The following is a 26,694-nucleotide window of genomic DNA, read 5'->3' on the forward strand; positions in this document are numbered from 1 at the left end:
TTTAAAAACAGAATGAATACTAATACTCACTGTCTACTCGGAACTTAAAGACATTTTTCTATCTTTTTTTTGGCCTCACCTCTGGCATGGAGAAGTTCCCAGGCCAGGGATCAAACCCAAGCCACAGCAGTGACAACACTGAGTCCTTAACTGTTAGGCCACCAGAGAACTCCTAGATACACCTTTAATTAAAAAAAAAAAAAAAAAAGTAGTTTTTTGGGAAAGTCACCAATTATAAGACTTTAAGGCATCAATAGGAGTTCCTGTTGTGGCTCAGTCATTAATGAATCTGACTAGGAACCATAAGGTTGCGGGTTCGATTCCTGGCCTTGCTCAGTGAGTTAAGGATCTGGCGTTGCTGTGAGCTGTGGTGTAGGTTGCAGATTCAGCTCGGATCCTGCGTTGCTATGGCTCTGGCATAGGCCAGTGACTATAGCGCCGATTAGACCCCTAGCTTGGGAACCTCCATATGCTGCGGGAAGTGGCCCTAGAAAAGGCAAAAAGACAAAAAAATAAAAATAAAAATAAAAATAAAAAAAATAAGGCATCAATATGCAGGTATAAGAATCAGCTAAAGAGAAAGCACTCTGTTTAGTTTACAAGGAATAAGTGGGTCTTTGACAAAAGGATAAAACCTTTGAAGTTAATTTCAAAAGAAAGTTAGGATTACAGTTCCCTGGTAGCTCAGCAGGCTAAGGACCTGGTGTTGTCACTACTGTGATGCAGGGTTGAACCCTGGCCCAGGAACTTCTGCATGCCAAGGGTACAGCCAAAAAAAAAGAAAAAAAAAGTTAGGATTTATGTAACTAGTAACAAGAAATTAAGGCAAAGTAGGCTAGAATAACTATAGCCAATAATTTCTAAATATAAAAGGGAGGCTAACAAGGGATCTCTTCCTTGCCTTTTACTGTCTATCATAATCAGAAGATCCCTTTCAGCCTAAACTTTATCTTCAGGACTGAACTACAATCCCTGACCTACTTTATGGAACTGGAAATGTGATCTGTCACTGGAAGGCAGTGAAATATGGACTTGGCAGCCATTTCAGGATATAAACAATAGCACACGTCAGGGAAAATGAGAGCTTAAAAGGATATACAAAGGGATGTGTGTGAAAACAAAAGATGGCATGCTTATAAGTAATTCTTACCCCATTACTGCCTATTATGTGCCACTCGGTGAACTAAATATCTTATACAACACTTCATTTTAACTCTCACAATAGCCCTCTGAAGTGTATGAAGTAACCAGTATGCTGTTTTATACCAAAACAGACATTAAGAAACTTTTCTAAGGTCACACAACCAGAAAGAGGCAGAGCTGGATTCAGTCCCAAGACTGTTTGGACACTGACTTTGACACTCTTATCTATTAAATTAGAGCGGGAAGCAGAGCAGGGCATAACCCCAACCTGCAAATGATTAAGAACCTTTATTTTGGAATATATTCACTATATTTTTAGAAAATCAATTTACATCCCTAGACCTTTTACCACAGGAAGCTGGCATTCTCTAAGCATCCTCGGTCTAAATGAAGCTCCTCTAAATTACAAATATGCCCAGTGTTTGAGTTGGGGGGGGAAACCATACATCTGAATGCAAAAAGAAAAAAAATTTTTTTAAGTTGTTCAAATGGAGTAATACGTTTTGCTGCCTGAGTTGCATATTCCTAGCAAAGTCTTTACAGAAGAAGCAAGAGTCTGGTAACAGATACCCGCGCCACCATTTTCCCTGCTAGGAAACTATTAATTTTGTATCAGAAAAATCCTCAGCAACACTAGTTGAGCAAAATGGGAGCAAACTCGAGGCCACAAACGGCGTGAAAAGGCTCTCTTAAAGATATCGCTCTACAGAGAGGGGCTATTTTCACTGTCCTAGCGAAAAAAAAAAAAAAAAAGTGTTTATGACTGGGCGTTGCTTTGGATCACAAAGACTTCCAAAGAAAATGCACTGCCTGAAGCTTATCTTGAAGAAGCATTGCCAGGGAGCACGGGCTGGGGTGGACTTCAGCGTGAGGTTCCAGGAAAACAGAGGTCCCCAGTCGACAAGGCCCTTCGAGGGACGCTGCAGGCGAGGGAGGCGCGGTGGTCGGTGCGGCGGGAGATGCTGGGCCTTCGCCCCTCACGGCGGCGGCTCCCCTCTCCGGGACGGGCATTGCAGCCTGGGCGGCGCGCCTTTCGCTTCTCCTGTCCGCAGCCCTCGGATCCCTTCCCCCCGGAGAAGAAACTCACTGCTCGGGGGGCTACACGAAAGGCGCCCAGCACCCCCAGGCGTCCCAGCTGTCCCAGAATAGGAATCCCCTCTCCTTCTGACCCCGGCAACCCGGGAGCCTAAACCCTTAAACCCGGAAGACAGAAACAGGAAGTTCCTCTAGCTTCCCCAGAGGGTGGGCGGCAGCCTCTCTAGGAAACAGGGATGGCTCGCTCTCTTTGATCCTAACCCTTAGGATCCCGGACGAGAAGAAACGTGCTGGGGGATTTCTTTTCCTGTGGCCCCTGTCGTTTGCAGACTCTGCTTCCCACTCCTCAGTTCAACTCTCCTCTTTCATTTCAGAGAAAATAGGAGCCAAACGAAATTTCCTCGACATCAAGCTTGCAAATCTATCAAATCTGCACCGCAGCCATCTCTTGCTTCCCTCCCAAGACCGGAGGATTTGTCCTTTGCTTTTACAATGAGCTCCTATTGTTACTCACTTTCCTTCCCACCTTCATGGATCCTTACACTATCACTTAATCTCCTGATTCTCCCATTTCCATCCCCAAATAGTCCTTCAGCTCTTTCTTTCTCTCTCTCCTTCCCCTTCCTTCTTTCTCTCACAATATTTCCATTTTATCATTTCCCATTCACCTTTTAACTCATTTCTCTGGCAGCAAAAGCAACAGATCGCTAAGATGATCAATGACCTTTGTGTTGTTAGCACACTGATGTGCTTTGGCTCGCACTCCTTTTTCAGGAGTTTTGACATGGCAGACTTTCTTCTAGAAACACTCTTTTGAGGGGATACCACACCCTCCCCATTTTCCTCCAACATGTTAAGTCTCTTTTACAAGCCTGGTCTTCACTAAATGTTGCTCTTGGAACCCAGCCACTGTGTGCAGGTCACTTGGAGAAGCCACTGAGGCTATTCTGGCTTGAGTGGAAAAACTTTAAATGGCTTCGGCTCCAACCAACATCAAGTGGCCACCACAGGAGACCCCAAATGAGAACCGCTTAGCAGAGTCCAGCTCCCCCTAGAACTGTGAGAGGAAATCATAAAGTGATTATTTTTACTCGAAGCTCCTAGGTTTTGGAATGAATTTGTTATGCAGCCATGGATGATCAGAATATATTTGGTACACTGAAGTGTGGTGTTAACTAAAACTAAAACATGTGATGTTGCCTATGGGAGTGGGTGGCCCACAGAAAAGGGGAGGTCCTTGAGCAGTGACAGTGGAAGCCTAAGGATCTTGAGCGATTGTCAGTGAGGGATTAAAGGAAAGCGAGGAAAAGTGGAAGATTGAGGAAAGAAGCCCTTGTTATACAGTGGCAGAAATTCAGCAACACTGTCATCTGTGCTAACGTGGAACATAAGATATGTACGTAGTGAATGCAGCAGTCTTGGTCAAGAATTGGCAAACTCATTCTGTAAAGGGCCAGATATAATTATTTCATGCTTGCAGGGTATACCACCTCTTTTACATCTGCTGAACTCTGCCACAATTGCTCAAAGGTAGCCACCTGTCAAATTAACAAACAGGTACCAATATGTTCCAATAATACCTTAGTTACAAATCATGTATAGCCTACCCCTCAGCAGTATTTTGCTGACTCTTGTTCTAGTGAAAGAGATTTCAAGATAGAATATTAAAGTGCCTCATGGCCTCCTTCTCTGCTTATGATAAAATACAAGAGAAGAGGGATTAAATACCAGCCCTTGAATCCATAGGAGCTAGAACATACTGCATTTGAAAGCCATTTTTGAGGAGTTCCCTTGTGGTGCGGCAGGTTAAGGATGTGGCATTGTTTCAGCGGCTCAGGTCACTGCTGTGGCGCAGGTTTGATTCCTGGCCCAGGAACTTCCATATGCCACAGGCATGGCCAAAAAAGAAAACCTGTTTTGTTCCTTCTCATCTCAGCCTCTCCAGATGGCAAACGTGCTAAAATTAATAAATAGCTTCTGGGAAAAGTTCAAATATCGGGCACTTCTAGGAAAACATGGTCTAAATAAGGGTCAGCAAATTACAAAAGGCCTTTTACAGATTTTGAGGTCTGTCTTAAAGAGCTTCTGTTGAACAATCGAATATCAACGAGTCTTACGGGGCTTGCTCCACAGCAACCAGGTAAAGAGGCCAAGGTGGAAACAGGTTTATAACATAAAGATTTGTGGGGGTTGCTTTCATCTTATAGAGTGAATTATATAGTGATGTAATGAAAGCCTCAGGATTTCTCAAAGTCTATGTCTTCCAAGACTGAAAGTCACAGAGACAGTACAACATGATAAGGGTACTAGAATATGACAGCCCTAAACGTGCCTTTTTGTTTGTTTGTTTGTTTTGTTTTTTGGCCAGGCGGGCAACATGTGGAAGTTCCCGGGCCAGGGATCCAACCCTTGCCACAACAGTGACCTGAGCTGCTACGGAGACAACGCCAGATCCTTAACCTGCTGCACCACAAGAGAACTCTCAAAAGATGCCTCTTTGACGTAATTATTTTGAGCCAAAGGCAGTTAAGAAGCAGCAAATGTAGGAAAAGCTCTCTACCCACTTCCTCTTCTGCCTATAGGCAGGATATAAATTCTCCTTTACTGGATTCTAGATTCTTATCATCACTAAAGAAATCTGCAAAACACCTTACTCAATTAGGTTCCTCCCACATATTTACTTTCCCACTTTTCCTAAAAAGCTTTCCTTTGTCTTGTGTTTTTGTCTTTTTAGGGCCATACCCACGGCATATGGAGGTTCCCAGGCTAGGGGTCTAATCAGAGCTACAGCTGCCGGCCTCCCCCACAGCCACAGCAACGTGGGATCTGAGTCGAGTCTGCGACCTACACCACAGCTCATGGCGACACCAGATCCTTAACCCACTGAGTAAGGCCAGGGATCAAACCTGCAATCTCGTGGTTCCTAGTTGGATTTGTTTCCACTTCGCCAGGACAGAAACTCCTTCTCTGTCTTATCATTTCTCTACTGATTGTGCTTTGTTGAAGATGCTGTTTACATCAGAGAACTAAGCCATCTCTTTGAGTTACTCTTTCCCTGAGTCTCTCCCATGTATATATGAGATGTACAAATTTAAAAACTTCTATTTATTTTTCTTTTGTTAATCTGTTTTTGTCGTTGTTGTTGTTACAGAGGGCCCATCTTAGAACCTAGAAGAGGAGAAGAAAAATGATTTTTTCCCTCTCCTACATTAACAACAAGATAATATTGAAATTTTAGGAGTTCCCGTCGTGGCTCAGCAGTTAACGAACCTGACTAGCATCCACGCAAATGGGGGTTTGATCCCTGGCCTCGCTCAGTGGGTTAAGGATCCAGTGCTGCTGTGAGCTGCGGTGTAGGCCAGTAGCTACAGCTCTGATTGGACCCTCCATATGCCATGGATGTGGCCCTTAAAAGACAAAAAAAAAGACCCCTCCCAAAAAAAAGAAAGAAAAAGAAATTTTAGGACCTTTTTGTTCAGCCTTCTTTCTGGTCCCCATGCTCGTCCCACTGGATATCAGACTGCTTGTGGTTCTCAGAACACAGCTTATTCTTTCACACCCCTGTGTCTTACCCTCTCCCACAATGTCACTGCTCCAGGTAGCCCTACTTTTATCACTCTCCCCAAATCCCGTCTGTCTGCAGAACACGTGCACTCCTCATTTCAGCTCAAGTTTCATCTCCCTAATTTAGTCTCCCCTGACTCTCCCCAAAGACTTGACCCTTTTTTCTTTCTTTCTTTCTTTTCTTTTTTTTTTTTTTTTTGTCTTTTTGCCTTTTTCTAGGGCTACTCCTGCAGCATATGGAGGTTCCCAGGCGAGGGGTCAAATCGGAGCTATAGCCACCAGCCTGTGCCACAGTCACAGCAATGTGGGATCCAAGCCACATCTGGGACCTACACCACAGCTCATGGCAATGCCGGATCCTTAACCCACTGAGCAAGGCCAGGGATCGAACCCGAAACCTCGTGGCCTCGTTAACCACTGAGCCACGACGGGAACTCCTGATCCTTTTTTCCTCTCCAACTTGTAACCTGTTCCTCACATTCTGTTCTGATTTCCATAGGTTCTGAACCAATTAAACAGACACAGGTATCAGATAGGGATCAAAATTATCAGCTTGGCACAGGTAAAGCTGGATTGGACAGGGGGCCTTGGGTCCAAGGCTTTCTGTGTCTCCCCATACATGAGATGGGATTACTCTCGCATCGAAGGGCAGAAAAACCCTGCCCAGAAATGTTATTGATCATATACACAAGAAGCAGAGAGCAGGTGGAAAATGAATAGGAAGATCCTAGCTCATGGCAGGCTGAACCACACACATATATCTAGTCTTTTCTGCTCCATTTCACCTCTCAAATCAGTTGATTTTCCTGGCCCCATACATGAGTAAGGAGTACAAACGAAGGCAGTGGAATGAAGGTCAGAAGATACCTTGTACTATTTCCACAAAAATGGAAGTTCTTAGTTTATGAGGCTGCAGGAATGTGGAGAACAAAAAAAGAATGGCTTTTCTTTATAAGTTTCTTGAAGATGGCACTCAATAAATCTTTCACAAATGAACAAATGGGAGTTCCCATCGTGGCTCAGTGGTCAACGAACCTGACTGGTATCCATGATCGATCCCTGGGTTCGCCCAGTGGGTAAAGGATCTGGTGTTGCTGTGAGCCCTGGTGTAGGTTACAGACACAGCTTGGATCCAGCGTTGCTATGGATATGGCGTAAGTCAGCAGCTATAGCTCCCATTCAACCCTAGCCTGGGAACTTCATATGTCATGGGTGCAGCCCTAAAAAGACAAAAGACAAAAAAAAGAAGAAGAATGAATAAATGAATGAATTTGCTTATCATATTGTCTTATAATGTAGTGGGCTGTGCAGGTTATCTGTTTCCAGCTTGGCAGGTGATCTCTGTGAGCACAAGAATCCTGTTTTATTCTTATATTCTAAGCACATAGCACATAGTAGAAGGCAATGAATAGTGAATGGTTAGATAAACTCCTAGAATACAAGATCTGAAAGGCACAATAGGCATAATAGGATATTGAGGGCATATCCTATTGTGAAGCTTGGAAAATTCACCCAGTTCTTCTATTTCTCTTTCCATTCCTCTTGTTTCCTTTGCTCGTTCACTCATTTATTTAACCAATGTTTAGTGTCACCTGCTGTTGACTTCCTGAGAGGGTCAACCTGAAGGGGAGTTTGAAAAGATTGCCCTGGGAGTTCCCGTCATGGCTCAGTGGTTAACAAATCCGACTAGGAAGCATGAGGTCGAGGGTTCGATCCCTGGCCTTGCTCAGTGGGTTAAGGATCCGGCGTTGCCATGAGCTGTGGTGTAGGTCCCAGATGTGGCTTGGATTCCACATTGCTGTGACTGTGGCACAGGCTGGTGGCTACAGCTCCGATTTGACCCCTCGCCTGGGAACCTCCATATGCCGTGGGAGCGGCCCAAGAAATAGCAAAAAGCCAAAAAAAAAAAAAAAAAGAAAAGAAAAAAAGAAAAGATTGCCCTGATCCCTGGCTGGCTGATACAGGGAACTGATTGAGTGAGTTACTGCCTTTCCCCAACTGTGGCTTTTTCCAGGCACCATTATCAGTGAGAATAACAATTGAAACTGTCTTCATATGGGTCCTCTGGGAGTGTTTTCAGCTTCATGTCACTAACTACCTGACTTACAAAGGTGTGAACCATAAGGACTTTAGTATTCACTTAAGAAGTGTATGGAGGTCCCATTGTGACTCAGCAGGTTAAAAACCCAACTGGTGTCTGTGAGGATGCAGGTTTGATCCCCGGCCTTGCTCAGTGGAGTAAGGATCCAGCATTGCTGCAAACTGTGGTGTAGGTTGCAGATGCCTCTGGGATCTGGCATTGCTCTGGCTGTGGCATAGGCTGGCAGTTGCAGCTCTGATTCGACCCCTAGCCTAGGAAACTTTCATGTGCCATAGGTTCGCCCCTAAAATGAAAAAAAAAAAATAAATAAGAAGAAAAAGTGTGAAAGGCAGATAGTCCCGGCGTGGATTGAGCAGCTCAGTGGTATCTCCAAGGGTCCAAACCCTTTCCTTCCTTCTTCTCCATCATCCTCAGTATTTTGATGACATCTTTCTTCCAGGCTTCTCACTTCACAGCTACAAGGTGGCTACAGCAACTCCTCCCATCACACCCTAACACCACAGTTTCCAAAGCAAGAAGAAAAGGAATGAGACAAAAAGAGCTTCATCTTTTTTGTTTGTTTGTTTTGTTTTTTCTAGGGCTGCACCCGAGGCATATGGCGGTTCCCAGGCTAGGGGTCCAATCGGAGCTGTAGCCACCAGCCTACGCCAGGGCCACAGCAATGTGGGATCCGAGCCAGGTCTGTGACCTACACCACAGCTCACGGCAACACCGGATCCCTATCCCACTGAGCAAGGCCAGGGATCAAACACGCAACCTCATGGTTTCTAGTTGGATTGTTAACCACTGAGTCACGACAGGAACTCCAAAAAGGGCTTCATCTTCACATGCTTTTCTTTGGTCAAATGGAAATATATTTTCGAAAGCACACATTAGGCTTCCCCTTCTTTCTTATTGGCCAGAACTTAATCATATGCCATCTGACTTGACTAATTGTTGCCAAAGGGGAATGAGATTGTTGTTATTGGCTGAGGCTGCATAAATAAGCAACAGACATGTGGTATGCCACGACAGACATGAACGGAAGCAGTGGAGAAGCTTCTGGAGAGCAATATCCACAAGCTTTTTGAAGGGCATGGTTCTGAGATAAGGCCTTTTTACAAAACTCAAATTCTTTCACCCAAGATGTCACCCAATGAGGGACGTAGGTTGTTTCCATACTTTGGCTATTGTGAATAATGCTGCCATGAACATGGAAGTACTGACATGTCTTCAAGATAGTTATTTCAGGAAGTTCCCTTCATGGCTCAGTGGTTAACAAACCCGACTAGGATCCATGAGGATGCAGGTTCAATCCCTGGCCTTGCTCAGTGGGTTAAGGATCCTGCGCTGCCGGGAGCTGTGCATTGCTGCGGCATAGGCCAGCAGCTGTAGCTCCAATTCGACCCCTAGCCAGGGAAAATCTATATACCGTGCAGGTGCAGCCCTAAAAAGAAAAAAAAAAAAAAAGATAGTTATTTCATTTCCTTTGATATGTACCCAGATGGGGAGTTGCTGGATCAAATGGTTGTCCTATTTTTCATTTCTTAAAGAATCTCCATACCATTTTCCACCAGTTTACATTCTCATCAACAATGTAAAAAGTCCCCCCCCCACACACACTTTTTTTCACATCCTTGCAAGCATTTGTGATCCCTTGTCTTCTGAACGCAACCAACTAACACACGAGTCCTACTCACTGTAGCCAAGCAGCTGAGGGTGAACGTAGTGGATGCGTGGGGTAAGGGAGAGACTTAGGGATTTGCCCATATCTCCCCACTTTTCTTCTCACAAACCTTTCTTCTCTCCCATAGGGTGTGGTGCAGAGTGGGAGAGGGACAGAAAAGGGAAAACCAACTAACCTGAGAGGCAGCCAGGTAGAGTTTGAAGCTTGTGGCCAGGTGTGGTCAATGCTGCCTTTGAACTTCACCCAGGCTCATTTCCCATGACACACCTGCTCCAAAGAGGCCTTCAGCAAATTGGCCCTTGTCTGCCTGGGGAGTTGCAATATTAACACTTTTAGCAATTCAAATACAATTCTGACACTACCGCAAGTCTGGTCAAAGATTGTGCCTTTCTCATATTGGCTCAGATAGTAAATGCTTAGAGAGAGTAAATGCTCAGGATTCTAAACTGTGTCAGCAGGTGACTTCAGAGGCAGCCGTCTTGTGAGATTGCCGCAAACTATGAATTATGGTCAGAGTAACCCATCCCTATGTTATCTCAAAGAATCTTCATGCAAACATAAGGTGATATTTGTAACAATTAGACTTTTTAAAAAGTTTTATCGAAGTATAGCTGATCTATAGTGTTGTGACCATTTCTGCTGTACAACAAAGTGATTCAGTTACACATATACACACATCCATTCTTTTTCAGATGTAACAATAAGATTTAATCAAAAGCAATCTGAGTGTAATCAAGGATTATGAATGCAGACACTGTCTAATATGAACCACTTGGAATTAAACACTGGAGATAGAGAGAAAGAGACATTATTGTTCTGGGTACCAAATACAGTCTCCACAATATTAAGGGTCACTTCTCCACTTTGGCCAGATTTTCTCTAAGGTTACTTGTCTCCAGTGTTCTCCTCTTGGCACCTGCCCTACTGCAAGCCAATCTTCCTCCAGAAGACAGAAGATCAAGATTAAGCAGGCCTCATTTCTGGCTATGGAGGAGAATGCCAGTTCATAGGGCCAGTTCTCCTTCTTAGAGCCACAGAGCCATATAATGGAGAAAGCTGCACAACTGGTCTCAAATGATGCAGGAACCCAGAAGAGGAGAACACCATTTGGAAATCTGAGGTTATGAAGCCTGGCCTACGGCTCAGGGCACTTGATTTGTTTCTAACTACACCAAAAGCTGGAAAGCAGATTGGTTACCAGTCAGAACAGTGAAAGCAGCAAAATGTCTTCAAAACATCTTTCTTTCCATTTGCTCTTTTGGATAGCTTCCTCCTACCTCCAACCCTGCATCTGCCCTCCAATTTCCGGTTGATCTTTGTTAGTGAGCTCCTCTCCCTGGTGTTACTTCAGTCAGCCTCTGCATTTTAGCCTGTGTCCCTTTTTTTTTTTGTCTTTTGTCTTTTTGCCTTTTCTAGGGCCGCTCCCACAGCATATGGAGGTTCCCAGGCTAGGGGTCGAATCGAAGCTATTGCTGCCAGCCTACACCAGAGCCACAGCAACACAGGATACGAGCCAAGTCTGCAGCCCACACCATAGCTCACAGCAACACCAGACCTTTACCCACTGAGCAAGGCCAAGGATCGAACCCGAAACCTCATGGTTCCTAGTTGGATTCGTTAACCACTGAGCCACAATGGGAACTCTTAGCCTGTGTCTCTTAACCCATCCCTGTAGATGCTGACGTACTTAAGTGTCAGGTTGAATACTATCTGTGGAATCACAGACCCAGAGTTGGAAACAAGAAATAAGGTAAGGAAGAAAAGTGCTTGATGAATGCCATCTGTGACCCAGACACGGTCACAAATGTTCTCTCACCTCATCCTCACAACCATCCTAAAGGATGTGGGGATTGGGATTCCCGTTTTTCACATTTCGAGGAAACTGACAAAAAGTACGTAAGATAATTCCTTTCTTTCTTCCTTTCTTTCTTTTTTTAAAATGCTTTTTAGGGCCGCCCCCACCACACATGGAGGTTCCCAGCCTAGGGGTCTAATCAGAGCTGTAGCTGCAAGCCAGAGCCACAGCCACAGCAATGCAAGATCCGAGCCACATTTGCGACCTACACCACAGCTCACGGCAACACTGGATCCTTAACCCACTGAGTGGGCCAGGGTTTGAACCTGCATCCTCATGGATGCTAGTCAGATTTGTTTCTGCTGAGCCACTGCGAGAACTCCCTCTTAAGATAATTTCAAGGTCTCTAGGAAGCGGAGGGCATGAAGGTCCTCAACAAAATCTTTCCTGCCCAATGGCAGCCCTGTTAAGTCTCTTTCGTATTCATGAACCCGTTCCTTCTCCTGTATTTTCTTCTGCAATGAATGCCATCCCCAGGCAGAGTTGCCCCCGGCACCATCTTTGCCTATTCATTTTCCCTTAACTCATAACCAACCATTTACTCAATTCTGCTGATCCCCCATCTTAAATAACTCTCAAGCATGTCCACTCCTCGGCTCTCCCAATGTTACTTTCCTAAGCGAGTGCACCATCATTTCTCATTGATGGCTGCCTCTACCTCCAGGCTGGATCAACAGGTGTGTGGAGGGAGAAGAGTGAAGAGCTGCAGAAACATCCTTAGTTCTAATTGTGTTTTAACAATAGTAAATCAAATGATAGGATATATGGAATATTCATATTACTCTGCTTGGCACTGTAACTACTCAATACATGGGGCTGGTATTAACATGGAAATCACACGCAAGAGGCCTCTTGGGTAATGCGTTTAATACCTTAACTGCAGCTCTGCCAGAAGGTCATGCTTTGTCTTCTTGTATCTGGAACTCATCTTTTAATTCCCCTGAGATTCTTCCTCCCTCTACATTCCTCATTAAATCCTTTTTACTTTAGATCTCAGAACAGATGCTATTGACTTTTATGATATTCATTTGTCAAAAAAAATTCGACCTAGGGAGACCCTATATGAAAAAAACACTTCAAATCTGTCTGCCTGTGCTCAATAGTATATTGATTTAGCACACTCTGAAAGAGAGTTAATTTCATCAGCTTTACCTGATAAGTAATGCATTGCATTTCTATTGGCGTTGGCTAAGAAAGCACTTTTCTCAGAGAACCATCTTACTTGTCATTAGAAAATGATAGCCAAAATTGGCAGGCAAACAGGCAGTTGTAACTATGTAGAGTAAATGTGGAAATTGTCAATATTGGAGAACATTAGAACAAGAAGTCCTTTTAGGATTCTAGATAAAATTTGAGAATATATGGGAGTATGTTTGGTTTCCATTGGTTGGTGTTACCAGTAGTTAGTTAGGCAACTAACTGAATTGTGTTCCCTCGAACTTCGTATGTTGAAATCCTATGCCTTTGCCCACCCCCATGTGACTATATTTGGAAATAGAGCTTCAAGGAGGTAAATGGGTTAAATAAGTCATAAGTGTAGGGCTTTAATCCAACAGGACTGTTGTTCTTAGCAGAAGAAGGGATAGGAGTTCCCACTGTGGCACAGTGGGCTAAGGATCGAACTGCAACAGCTTGGGTCACTGCACAGGTGTGGGTTTGATCCTTGGCCCTGCACAGTGGGTTACCAAATCTGGCATTGTCACAGCTGGCATAGGTTGCAGCTGACATAGATCACACCTATGGCTTAGATTCAATCACTGGCCCTGGAAATTCCATATGCTGTGGGGGAGGCAGAAAGAAAGAGATAAAGAAGGAAAGAAAGAGAAAGAAAAAGAAGAAAGAAAAAGAGAGAGCGAGAAAGAGAAAAAGAAAGGACAAACATCAGGGATATACATGCACAAAGAAAAGGTCACGGGAGGACATAAACAAGACAGCTGTCTGCAGGCCAACGAGAGGAGCCTTGGAGAAATCAAACTTGTTCGCAACTTGGTCTTGAACTTGCAGGCTCCAGAATGGGGAGAAATAAATTTCTGATGTTTAAGCCACCTAGCCTGTGGTATTTTGTTGAAGGCAAAGAGCTTTAGTTTGAGAAAAAATAACTCCTCCCCTCCCTGGCCACACTGTCTAAAAATTGTACCCCAGTCACTTACGGTTACCTGAGATTCTGTTTTATACTTTTTTCTTTGTTTATTGTCTTTCTCTGCTATATTCCCTGCTTAGAAAACAGTACCTGGAAGCTCAACAAAATATTTATTGAATGAATGAATGAATGAATGAGTTTTCCTTTCTCTTCATCTCCCTTTTACATCTAAAGAAGGAGGAAAAAAAGAAGTAATTTGATGGATCCTAGTCGGGTTTGTTAACCACTGAGCCATGATGGGACCTCCTGGAGACTCTTTTTTTTTTTTTTGGTCTCTTTAGGGCTGCACCCACAGCAAGTGGAGATTCCCAGGCTTGGGGTCCAATCAAAGCTACAGCTACTGGCCATAGCCACAGCAACTCGGGATCCGAGCCAAGTCTGTGACCTACACCACAGCTCACGGCACTGCCAATCCTTAACCCACTAAGTGAGGCCCGGAATCGAACCTGTATCCTCATGGATGCTAGTCAGATTCGTTTCTGCTGAGCCCCAACTCTTAGAGACTCTTTCTTTATTAGGGTGGGAGAGAGAAGGAAGGAGAAGAAATCAACAAATGGTGTGGCACTTGGCAATATGATATCTACAAAACGTCAAGTTCATTTTAAGAGCAAGTCGTTTGTTACCTATGACAGTCCCTATTCTTAAAACTGATTCTCTTATATGAGAAAAGTAATGTATATACATATATGTGTGACTGGGTCACTTGGCTGTACAGCAGAAATTTATAGAACATTGTAAATCAGAGTTCCCGTCATGGCGAAGTGGAAATGAATCCGACTAGAAACCATGAGGTTGCTGGTTCCATCCCTTGCCTTGCTCAGTGGGTTAAGGATCCAGTGTTGCCGTGAGCTGTGGTGGAGGTCAGATGTGGCTCGGATCTGGCGTCACTGTGGCTCTGGTGTAGGCTGACAGCAACAGCTCCAATTAGACCCCTAGTCTGGGAACCTCCACATGCCACAGGCGCGGCCCTAAAAAGACAAAAAGACCGAGGGGAAAAAAAAAAAAAAAAAAGATTCTCCTTATTGGCATAAAGGAGAAAAGCTCCTAGTAAGGTATTGGATTGTTGGAGACCACTGAACTGCTCAACTCTGCAGAAGGCAAATGTGGTGTCACAATAAGCCAAGGAATGCTTGCGATGGCAAAGCCAGATAACCATATATGCCGATGAAGAGTTCTAAGGTACAGGATCCCCTTCAAAGATAAGATAAGGGAGCTGTGCTTTAACCATGCTATTCTATAAGCAGCTGCATTGTGTCCTAGTGTAGGAGAAAATGTCCCAATAAAAAGGTAGAAAGGAGAGACCCTGGCCGTGATAACTAAGAAAAGTCCAGCCAACTGCCCCTAACCACCCCTCCCCCACACATCTGCTTCAATAAAGTTGCATCTGCAATTACAGCCCTGCCTGTTCTCACCCGGGTCTGACCAGCCAAGCATGTTCCTGGAAGAGCTAGCCTACAAAAGCCTTGTGAAACCCTTTTTCAAGGTTCAGACTCCAGGGAGCCATCTCCTCTGAGCCCGCCGGCCTAATAAACCTGAGTTCTCCAACTCTCCAAGCGCTTGCTTGGTTTCCTGCCGGGTATAAGAGCTGATACACTGCAGGCACAGAGCTGCTGGAGCTGGTACACTACAGGACAGGGCTGTCGCTAGAGCTGATATACCGCGGCTGCGGGGCTGCTGGGCAGCTGCCCTGTGTCCTAGGGGTATGCACCAGTAACTTCCTTGCTAGTAGCTCCCTTTGTTATTCCCTAGGAGATAGCTTTGTCATTGCCTATGCCTGATTTTGCTAACTAACCTATATACATCACCTTCCTTAATAAAAGTCATGTGGGCTAAAACCTAGGCGCCTTTGTTCTGTGGAACAGAGTGCCTCCTGGTCCCCCACTTTCTAAATGTAAAAAAGTCTTGTGTGTTTTGTTATAACACACCATCCCTCTTTCAGGGTCTCCCAGTGCCCTGCAGCGCTGGACAAGGCATTGGATAATAGGATGAAATAATGGCTCCCGATCTATCTTGTGATCATAAAAAGAACTTTCACCTGTGTGGTGATGCAAAGCTGATCAAGAGCTTTTCTACCAGGCCATTTTTTCCTTATCGCAAGTCTGTGGAGAGGACAGAATAGCAACCGCGTCCATTTTGCAGACAAGAAACCTGAGATTCTGAGAGGGGAAGTGAGTTGTGTAAGCCCATAGCCCAGTGGTGTGAGTGGGTCTAGAGCCTTGCTCTTCCAGCCCCCATTCTTGGTGTCTCTTGTACCACATCTGGATATGGTTCATACATACAGTAACCCAGTACATTTTGAAAAGTGAAATAGGCTCTATGAATAATGGCTCTGAGACAATAACTGGAAACCAGGACTGTCTCAGAAATACTTGGATGAATGATGACTTTAATCACGAGGAAGAAGCAGAGAGAATAGGGACCCTACACCTTGCTCTGCTCATCTTTTCTTCGGCAGGAGACATACATCTTCATCTCTTTTGTGGAAGTAAGTGCCTTTTGTGTTCCAAGCAACAGAGTTCAACAAACAGACCTGGTTGGGTCAAGTGATGAGGAACCAGACCTCTCTCTGGTTTGTGCTAGTGTCTGACCATTTTGGACCCTGGCGTTCAGGATATATGACAGCCCTTGGAAGATGCAATCAAGAATAAGGGAAGGGGAGTTCCTGCCGTGGCTCAGCGGTAACAAGCCAGACTAGTACCCATGAGGACATGGGTTGGATCCTTGACCTCACTCAGTGGGTCAGGGATACGGAGTTGCCGTGAACTGTGGTGTAGGTTGCAGATGCAGCTCAGATTTGGTGTTGCTATGGCTGTGGTGTAGGCTGGCAACTGCAGCGACAATTCGACCCCTAGCCTGGGAACCTCCATATGCCATGGGTGTGGCCCTAACTAAAAAGGAAAAAAAAAAAAAAAAGAGACTAAGGGAAGGAAAGATGACGTGGCTTCTGCAGGATGAGAATAAGAAGCTGGTGGGAATAGTCAGAAAGACAACCTGGACAACGTATGGTCTGAGAGCGGGGCAGCAAGCAGGTGGGTATTATCAGTGACGCTGTCCTTCAGCGGGAAAGGCAGAGTCTACCATGTGGATAAGGCCATGAGGCCTCAGCAAGGACAGACTGTCCCATCTGGCTGGCTAGATCATTTGTTTCCTGGGCACCATTAATATCTCAATTGTCACTGCAATATCTGTAAAGCCAAGAATTTGCTTCCAGATATAGTTACTCATGCAAAAGTGCATGATAACAATGATTAATAACTATATTTCTTTTTTTTTTTTTTGTCTTTTTGCCATTTTCTTGGGCCGTTCCCGTGGCATATGGAGGTTCCCAGGCTAGAGATCTAATTGGAGCTGTAGCCACCAGCCTACGCCAGAGCCACAGCAACTCGGGATCCGAGCTGCGTCTGTAACCTACACCACAGCTCATGGCAACACCGGATCCTTCACCCACTGAACAAGGACAGGGATCAAACCCGCAACTTCATGGTTCCTAATCAGATTCGTTAACCACTGAGCCACGACGGGAACTCCCAATAACTATATTTCTAGGACTAACACATTACCTTTGCAGAATGCTTTTTAATGTTTTACTCCTGTTATAAGCTCATACATGTTAAGTGCTTAAAACAGTACCCAGCACATAAGAAGTATTTTCTTCTTTTTAGGGCCGAACCTATGGCATGTGGAAGTTACCAGGCTAGGGGTTGAAATGGAGCTGCAGCTGCCGGCCTACACCACAGCCACAGCAACGCCATATCCGAGCCCTCTCTTCAACCTGAGCCATAGCTCACAGCAACACCAGATCCTGAACCCACTGAGTGAGGGCCAGGGATTGAACCCGCATCCTCTTGGATGCTAAGTTTGGTCCTTAACCTGTTGAACCACAACAGGAACGCCAGTATTTCCTATTATCATTGTTATTATTTCACTGGGTTCTCACAAAACCCTACAAAATAGGTTGGCTAGAAATGACAGAAGAGAAGAAAATGAAGCAAAGGTTGGTTAAGTCTATTTTCCATGTTCTTCAGCCAGTCTGCTTCAATAGCATGACCCTGGTCAGAACTTTTGGGGTTCTGCTAAGAACAACATCTTCAGTCCTATGACCCCATAATTTTAGGATGTACCTGCAGACTCTGAAACCATACCTCATAGGGTTAACAGAAGTCCCTGAGTGTGTCTTACAGCAGATAATGGAACAGCTTTGTTAAAAGCCTCTCTGCTTGGAAACTGCCTTTACTAAGTAAGCCTGCTTTAGCTGTTTGTTCCTTTCTTTAATTGCATGCCCTCTAAGCTTTGTGTAGCCTAGGTAATATATCACCAGATTTTTTAATCACCCCTACAGATATTAGGTCACTACAGTAATGAGGCAACGGGAGGCTTAAGTTGTTTCCCAGGAAGCTGGAGTCTGCTTCTGCCCAGTTCCAGACAGCCAAGACTGGTTGGGATCACGGACCCCAAAACGGGGCCTGTGCAGTTGTCCAGGGAACGGCCTTCTGATGTTAGAGGGCTAAAAAGTCCACCCCCAGATCATGCTAAGTGCCTCTACTTTTGGACATGCACCCCATGAAGAAGCATGTAACCCAGATATATCTGCTCCGAACACCAGTTTTCTCACCTTTTCCTTATCTCCCGCCCCTCTTCCCACACCTAAAACCCCCCGTCCTGTATCTCATAAATGTCTCAAGTACCTCACCTTCTGGGAGGTGGATATGAGAACTGCTCTGTCTCCTGGCTCGGCTGCCGGGCGAGCACTTTCTCAGCTGTTAGCCTCCAGGACATCTCAACATTTGGCTTGCTGCAAGATGGGCAAAGGAGGCTGATTTGGTAGCAACTCCCTCTTGGGTTACAAAGGAGCCTACTCTGGAAACACTTAGATATTTGGAAACTTTAGCAAGTTTGCCTGTCCCCCAAATTTCCTGGGCATCCTAAGGCTACCAGGTGACACTTATTGGCTGTGTCAGTGTGTGCTGTGTCCTAAGTCATTCTCCATCACCAGGGCAGGTTTTAAAGCAATGTCCCATCACCTTTTCTAGCCTATTCTATATAGATGTGTTAGCAAAGGGAGCCAAGGGCTGTCAAAATACATTTTTTTTGCTAAATTTCTAAAACAAATACCCAAACAAACAAACAAAAAACACTCCGTGGGCTAGGAAAGACTTGTCCTCTCTCAGTCATATAGCAGGGCATTGCTGTCTCTTACTGATGGCTGATTTCTGTCAGTTTCCGACACTGAAAGTAGTGAAGTGAAATCAATACAAAAACAAGTTGAAGTTGTTTCTAGGGTATATGTAGACATTTTGCCAAAATCATGTCTTTAGAGTAAAAGAAGAAAAGGGAAAAGGTCATTGAGCACAAAAGCTCAGTGTGGGTTCACCCAACTGAGAAATGTCAGATCTGAGTAGGGATAAGCAACACGGAAGACCAGCCCGAGGTCAAGGCCATTTGAGAATTAGACATGGAAACCAGACTGGTGGGGGCTTGTGTTTGATTCTGATGAATCTACAATGCTGGTGACATTTTTCTGTGGACTTCTCTGGAAAGGCTCAATCCTTAGACTTGGAGATGAACATTTGCTGGTGTATTAGTCAGGGTTCTCCAGAGAAACAGAACTAATGTCATATATATATATGTATATAATTTTCATATATATATATGAAATTAGTTTTGATATATATATAACTAGTTCTGAGATATATACACTCATATACACATTCCTTATATTATAATTATATATAATTCCTTATATGATTATATTATATATAACATATTATACATACCATATGTGTATATATATTATATATACACGTATACATACATTCCTTATATATAATTCCTTCTATCATTATATGATATACATTATATGTAATATATACATATATTATAAATATATATACACATACACATTCCTTCTAATATATATATAATTCCTTATAATATATAATATATATATAGAATATATATATTATACATACCATATGTGTGTGTATATAGTATTATATGTGTATATACACACATACACACATTCCTTATATATCTAATTCCTTATATCATATTATATATAATATATACATTATGTGTGTGTATAATATACATACACATATGTGTTTATATAATATATACACACACATATGTAATATATATACACATTCCTTATATTATAATAAATCAGTCTGTCTTTCTCTATAGCTCCTATTGGTCCTGCAGGCTGACAAGGCCCAAGACCAGCAACTGATTCACAAGCTGGAGATCCAGAAGAGCCAGTGGGTTAGTTCCAGTCTCAGTTCAGAGGAAGAGCCTTTCAGTTTCAGCCCAAGATGGGAAAAATACCAGTGTTCTAGTTCAAGGCTCTCAGGTCGGAGGTATGGTGGCAAAATAGCCACATAGATTAGAGAAATCACAGAAGGAAGCAGAGAAGAAGATCACGGGGAGAGAGAAGTATATGGCGGGAGGAGAAGGCAGTAAATCTTGGCTTCCACACATGGCCTCACTTTTTGGTTCTTTAAAGAGAGCATAGAACTAGTTGCCAAAAAAAGCATGGTGCTGGACTAACATAAATCCCTTTAAATAAATGGATGAATAAATAGTCTTTCATCCTGGAGGAACATATGCTCCCGTACATCAATTATTCAACAAATACGAAGCATCTGCTTTATTCAACTGCTAGATGCTATGGAGAGCATGGTGAGTAGTTTATTCTGTCTAGCGGATATGGCCATATCTTGGGAGGTGCACTAAGCAGTGCTACTGTTAACCCAAAGTGCTAGGGGGAAATACATGGTTACTTTAATTACAAATTTAACATATGCTTAATGAGAGAGAGAGAGGAAAACATCAAGAAGCTGGCATACATCCATGGTTCCATTACCATTCAAAGGTAACTACGGTTCTTGTTATCTATGAATGTGTAACAAACTCAAAACATAGTGGTTAAAACAATTCGTTAGCATCTTTCAGAGTTCTAGGCCTGGTGGGGTGATCGAGGCAGGTCTTGTTTGTCATGCCTCAAATGGGGGCGGTCCGAAGGCATCTTTTTCTACATGATCCTCCCATATGACTAGCTTGGGCTTCCTCACAGCATGGTGGTTTCGGGGTACACTCCTTTTTATTACTATTATTATAGTTGACTTACGATGCTGTGTCAATTTCTGCTGCACAGCAAAGTGACCCAGTCATACATAGACATACATCTTTTTCTCACCTCATCCCTTACCATGTTCTAGTCCAAGAGATTGGATATAGTTCCCTGTGCTCTACAGTAGGACCTCATTGCTTATCCATTCTTTTTTTTTTTTTTTAAGAGCCGTACTTGCAGCATATGGAGGTTCCCAGGCTAGGGGTCAAATCAGAGCTACAGCTGCCAGCCTACACTACAGCCACAGCAATGCCAGATCCAAGTCGTGTCTGACCTACACCACAGCTCACGGCAGTGCTGTATCCTTAACCCACTAAGCGAGGCCCGGGATCGAACTGGTGTCCTCATGTATGCTAGTGAGGTTCATTGCCTCTGAGCCACGAAGGGAACTCCTGCTTGTCTATTCTAAATGTAACAGTTTGCAACTACTAACCCCAAATGCCCCATCCAGCCCTCTCCTCTCTCCTCGCTTGGCAACCACAAGCCTGTCCTCCATGTCTATGAGTCTGTTTCTGTTTTGTAGATGGGTTCATTTGTGCCACATTTTAGGTTCCACACATAAGTGATATCATATGGTATTTGCCTTTCTCTTTCTAACTTAAGGGTACACTTCTGACATAGCAGTTGGCCTCCCTCAGAGCAAGCATTCTAGGAGACCAGGCAGAAGCCCCAGGCTCCTTGGGACCTGGCCTCAGAAGTCACACAGCCTGATTGCAGTAGCATTCTGTTGATCCAAGAAGTTGTAAGTCAGATCACATTCAAGGGAGCAGAGGAACAGGCTGCAACTCTGGCCTGGGGGTGCAGGGAACGGGGAGGGGTACAGGAGAGGAGGGGCCCGTGGTGGTCAGCCATGTCGGAGACAAGCCACCACAACTACTTCTCTTTGTCTGTAGGACTTTTCAATAATTTTTCTACATAAGCAAAATACAAGCATTAAAATCAGGACATTAACTTTGATAATGACTACTGTCTAATTCTCAGAACGTGAGTGGTGTCAGTGATGCCAACAAAAGAATACAGTTCAGAATCACCCATCGCACTGAGCTGCCTCAGTGGAAACCCACACACTTGGAGGTGTTCAAAGCCTAGCAAGAGGCACCTTGGGTGGAGCACGGAATGCGGCGGGGGCGGGGGTGTGTGTGTGTGTGTGTGTGTGTGTGTGTGTGCGTGTGCGCGTAAGGATGAGGCTGGAGGAACAGAGCCCCAATCCTGAAGGGCCTGGAGGTCCAGGGAAAAGAGCCAAGAGCTTGCTCTAAGCACAGGGCAGCCAGGGGAGAGTCTCCAGCAGAGAGAGTGAGACATTCTGATTTGGAGGTTGAAATCACAGGGTGGGGGTCCGGCCAGGAGAGTGACTGCTGGTGAACCCCGCTTTCAGAGCCAAGTCTTGATCCAGTGGGGCTTCTAATCAACAATTTAGAGGGAACCAGGAGCTAACAATAAGGGGCCATGTCCTTTTTTTTTTTTTTTTTTTTCCTGTCTTTTTGCCATTTCTAGGGCTGTTTCCCGCAGCATATAGAGGTTCCCAGGCTAGGGGTTGAATCAGAGCTGTAGCCGCTGGCCTACACCACAGCCACAGCAACGTAAGATCCGAGCCTCATCTGCAACCTACACCACAGCTCATGGCAATGCCAGATCCTTAACCCACTGAGCAAGGTCAGGGATAGAACCCGCAACCTCATGGTTCCTAGTCGGATTCGTTAACCACTGAGCCACGACGGGAACTCCGGGGCCATGTCCTTAAGAAATTTGTGGGATTTTTTTTTTTTTTTTTTTTTTTGGCTGCATCCATGGTAATGGAAGTGCCTGGGCAGGGATCAAACCCTCACCAGAGCAGAGGTCCAAGTTGCTGCAATGACAATGCTGGGTCCTTAACCTGCTGCACCTCAAGGGAACTCCAGAAACTTGTGGGGTTTTTGACTTCCCAGTGTTTGTTGTTTTTGTAACCTCATGTGCTATAAAATCCTTAAGCCCTGTGAATTTATCTTTGGAGAATGAGGCAATAAGGTGGAGCCTGAGATAAGGAACACTGAGCAGGTGCCAAGGGGAAGAAAATTGTCCAAAGCCCCAGGGCCAGCAGCAAAAAAAAATAAAGGGGGTGTGTGGGGAGGCAGAAAATACCAGAACCAGCAGGTTTGTGCTTGAGAAACTGAAAGGAGAGGAAAGGTAGTTTTACATCTAATTACACTCATTTAGTTGTATAGGCAGCCCCTTTAACATAATACTTTAGGAGTTCCCATCGTGGCTCAGTGGTTAACAAATCTGACTAGGAACCATGAGGTTGCGGGTTTGATCCCTGGCCTTGCTCAGTGGGTCAAGGATCCGGCATTGCCATGAGCTTTGGTGTGGGTTGCAGACATGGCTTGGATCCCGAGTTGCTGTGGCTGTGGTGTAGGCCGGCGGCTACAGCTCTGATTCAACCCCTAGCCTGGGAACCTCTATATGCTGCAGGAAACAGCCCTAGAAATGGCAAAAAGACAGGGGAAAAAACCCAAAAAACCAAAAAAAACCCCCAAAAAACCCCCAAAAACATAGTACTTTATAGCTCAGCTCTTTCAAGAGCATCTGATCACATTGCCAAATCAACATCTTACACCACTTACCAACGGTCAACTCACTTTTTTTTTTTTTTTTTTTTTTTTTTTTTTTTTTTTTTGGCTTTCTGCCTTTTCTAGAGCTGCTTCTGCAGCATATGGAGGTTCCCAGGCTAGGGGTCTAATCGGAGCTGTAGCCACTGGCCTACGACAGAGCCACAGCAACACAGAATCCGAGATGCATCTGCGACCTACACCACAGCTCATGACAACGCCAGATCCTTAAGCCACTGAGCGAGGCCAGGGATCGAACCCTCAACCTCATGGTTCCTAGTCGGATTCGTTAACCACTGCGCCACAACGGGAACTCCCTCAACTCACTCTTTGCTTGATTTTGGCAACAGGACCCGGCCGGGATAGCAGGTTTTATTGGCAACAGAGAACGAGTTTGAGGTACTTAAGCTGCAATGCTGAAAAGTAGGACCAAGAAAGATTTGATCCTAATAGGTTGTAGACATATCTGGATAAAGAGGGACCAGCTGAAAAGCGGGTCTAGCAATCTAAGCCCCGAATTGTTGATGATTTGGGTCAGTTGTTCTAAAAAGGAAAGTGACCTGAATGCAAGGAAAAGGGCAGGTCCAAGAATCTTAATTTTCCTTCTGGTTTTTCTACCTGGATTGTGACTATTACTCTGCATCATTTGAAGGGACTTATTATGTATTTTTTCATCTCCAAGTTCATGAATGCTGTGCTCAGCATGTGAAAGTTACTTAGCAAAGGTTATGAAATAAATCTTCAGGAAAGAAGCAGACCAGAGAGCTAACTGGGTGAGCAAAAATAGGTCATGGCATGAAGCTGGAAGGTGTGCTGGCCGAGGTGCTGGAGTCCAAAGGCAGCCATCTGCAGGGACACTGGGCGGTGCCCACCCTCACTGTACAGGTTCATGTCCATTTCCTGCCACGAGCCTGTCCTGGAACAATTGTGCAGAAAACAGTCACTGCTTCTCCTCTCCTTGGGAAAGTAGTATCTTTTTGTTGTTTAGCCCCCTTAAGAGGTGGAATTGCATCTCAGGGTCCTTCAAGTCCTGGCTTACTTGCTCTGTGACAATGGTAGTCACTGAATTTTTTTTTTTTTTTAAGTTTCAATTTTCTCAGAGTTCCCGTCTTGGCTCAGTGGTTAACGAATCTGACTAGGAACCATGAGGTTGAGGGTTCGATCCCTGGCCTTGCTCAGTGGGTTAAGGATCTGGCATTGCTGTGAGCTATAGTGTGGGTTGCAGACATGGCTTGGATCCCGAGTTGCTGTGGCTCTGGCATAGGCTGGTGGCTACAGCTCTGATTCAATCCCTAGCCTGGAAACCTCCATATGCCGCAGGAGCGGCCCAAGAAATGGCAAAAAGACAAAAAAAAAAAAAAATCAATTTTCTCATCTGTAAAACAGAAGGTGATAACACTAACCTAAGACTTTTGAGAGTTTAATTAGAGAATTGCCCACCCAGGCAAGCTGTTTAACCCCTGTGGGCCTCATCAGTGATTGGGGGAATGATCACGAGAGACCCTATCTCATAGGATTTCAGGAGGTTTAAAGGAATATGTGGGCGGCGCTGAGAACAGAGTCTGGCACACAGTAGATGTATTAGGTTTTCTTCTTCCTGTGTCCAGAAGCACTTGGCATCTACGTTGGAACTTCTCCATGTTTCTAAGAATGAAAGCACTTGAAAATGTGCAAGTAGAGATGAATCATGGAATTCCCTTTCTGAGAATTGCCTTTTGCACTTGTGTTTCTGTTTTCTCAGAAAAACACTGTCGTAATCAGAATCTCTAACAAAGTCCCTGGAAATTTAACTTGAATCCGCTTGATAAGAACAGACCTGTGTTAGGCTACCGACCAGAGCTTTTGGGCTCTTCTTCGGCATCCCACCCAACCCCATCCCCTGCCACTTCCCAATCTGTAGCCTGACTCCTCACAGCTTCTGGGAGGGTGGTGTCCACTGGTGAGGCAGTGAGTCAGAGAAGACTGTCTATCCACAGTGGATGTAGCCTGTGAGACACAGGACACAGGTGAGGACACAGCCAGAGAGAGGCTCCAGTCGGGAGCAGCCTATGAGGGGTTTTGCAGGAAGAGCTTCCTCATACAGCAGCAGCTTGGTAGAACCGTCTTAGAAAAAAGGCAGAGTCTGAGGATCTTAAAGCAAACACTGGGTCAAGGTTTCAAACCGCGGAGAACCCCTCAGCGATGCACTGTTAACGTGCATCATCTTGTGGGAGTTCCGTTGAGGCTCAGCGGAAACAAACCTGACTAGCATCCATGAGGACGCAGGTTTGATCCCTGGCCTCGCTCAGTGGGTTAAGGATCCGGTGTTGCTGTGAGCTGCGGTGTAAGTCACAGACGTGGTTTGGATCTGGCATTGCTGTGGCTGTGGCGTAGGCGGGCAGCTACAGCTCCGATCTGACTCCTGGCCTGGGAGCCTCCATATGCCTTGGGTGTGGTCTTAAAACAAAAAGACAAAAAAAAAAAAATGTGGATGTCTTGTATATATTTTGTCAACAGCTTTCCTCAGAGGAAGGGAGTGGTTGAACCCACCAGTGCTGGCTGTGAGCTGGGACAAAGCTCCAGAGGAGAAAAAGGTGCTGGAAGTTGATCACTTGGGGCAGGAAGGACAAGAACAGGATGAATGGCTGCTTCCCTTCCCCTGGGAGCCACAGACAGAGTTGTTTGGGTTGTGGTTTAAGAAACCATGGAGAGAAAGAAAGTGCCAGGGAAAAAAGTTCTTGATGATTCTGAAGGACTTTTATGATATAGCAGCTGACAGCTGACATGCCCTGACAGCTTCAGATCAGGTTTTTCATGGCAGATTCTGGAGAAATGCATTGAGTCTATTGTCAGAGCTGGAGGAGGAACAAGAAGAGAAGTCTCCTAAAAAATACTTTCAATTTACATATTTCAGCTCCCAGACTGTCCAGTCATGTTCCTGAGCTCAGAGTCACAGCTAACTGTCTGTGACTAAAGGATTCCGGAAATAGATCTTTCATACACAATGGAATACTACTCAGCCATAAAAAAGAATGACATAATTCCATTTGCAGCAACATGGATGGAACTAGAGATCTCATACTGAGTGAAGTCAGAAAGAGAAAGACAAATACCATATGATATCACTTATAACTGGAATCCAATATACAGAGCAAATGAACATTTCCACAGAAAAGAAAATCATGGACTTGGAGAATGGACTTGTGGATGCCTGGGGGGAGAGGGAGGGAGTGGGAGGGATCGGGAGCTTGGGGTCAATGGATGCAAACTATTGCTCTTGGAATGGATTTACGAGATCCTGCTGTGTAGCATTGAGAACTATGTCTAGATACTTACATCGCAATACAGCAATGGGAGGAAAAAGTATGTATACAGGTATGTGTAACTTGGTCCCTATGCTGTACAGCGGAAAAAAATTTTAAAAATTTAAAAAAAAGAAATAGATCTTTCTATACCAGCCTATATTCGGTGGGGCATATGACGGTCTGCTCATCTTG

At 44.6% G+C, this 26,694-nt stretch overlaps 1 protein-coding gene across 8 annotated transcripts in view; it reads right to left on the minus strand.

Annotated features, from left to right (window-relative positions):
• ZNF572 (zinc finger protein 572) overlaps positions 1-26,694 on the minus strand; it is a 61,496-nt gene that overhangs the window by 6,160 nt on the left and 28,642 nt on the right. Inside the window, exons 1-2 of one of the 8 annotated variants that reach the window (XM_085021698.1) lie at positions 1,486-2,344; positions 80-182 (exon numbers count right to left, since the gene is read on the minus strand). The exons of 1 other annotated variant lie outside the window; for it this stretch is intronic. Coding sequence is in view for 1 of the 7 variants with exons in the window: in XM_085021695.1 (XP_084877821.1) it covers positions 1,486-1,519 (34 nt within the window). In the remaining 6 variants the exon portion in view is untranslated. Of the gene's footprint in view, positions 1-79; positions 2,345-26,694 lie in introns of those variants that run through there. 6 more of the 8 variants (XM_085021696.1, XM_085021695.1, XM_085021697.1 and 3 more) reach the window with 6 other exon arrangements.

The sequence above is a fragment of the Sus scrofa genome, chromosome 4 (assembly GCF_054392235.1).
Source record: "Sus scrofa isolate SSC_HxYL_T2T_F1_AM1 chromosome 4, Sscrofa_HxYL_maternal_Yorkshire_Landrace_v2.0, whole genome shotgun sequence".
In the NCBI taxonomy this organism is placed as follows: domain Eukaryota; kingdom Metazoa; phylum Chordata; class Mammalia; order Artiodactyla; family Suidae; genus Sus; species Sus scrofa.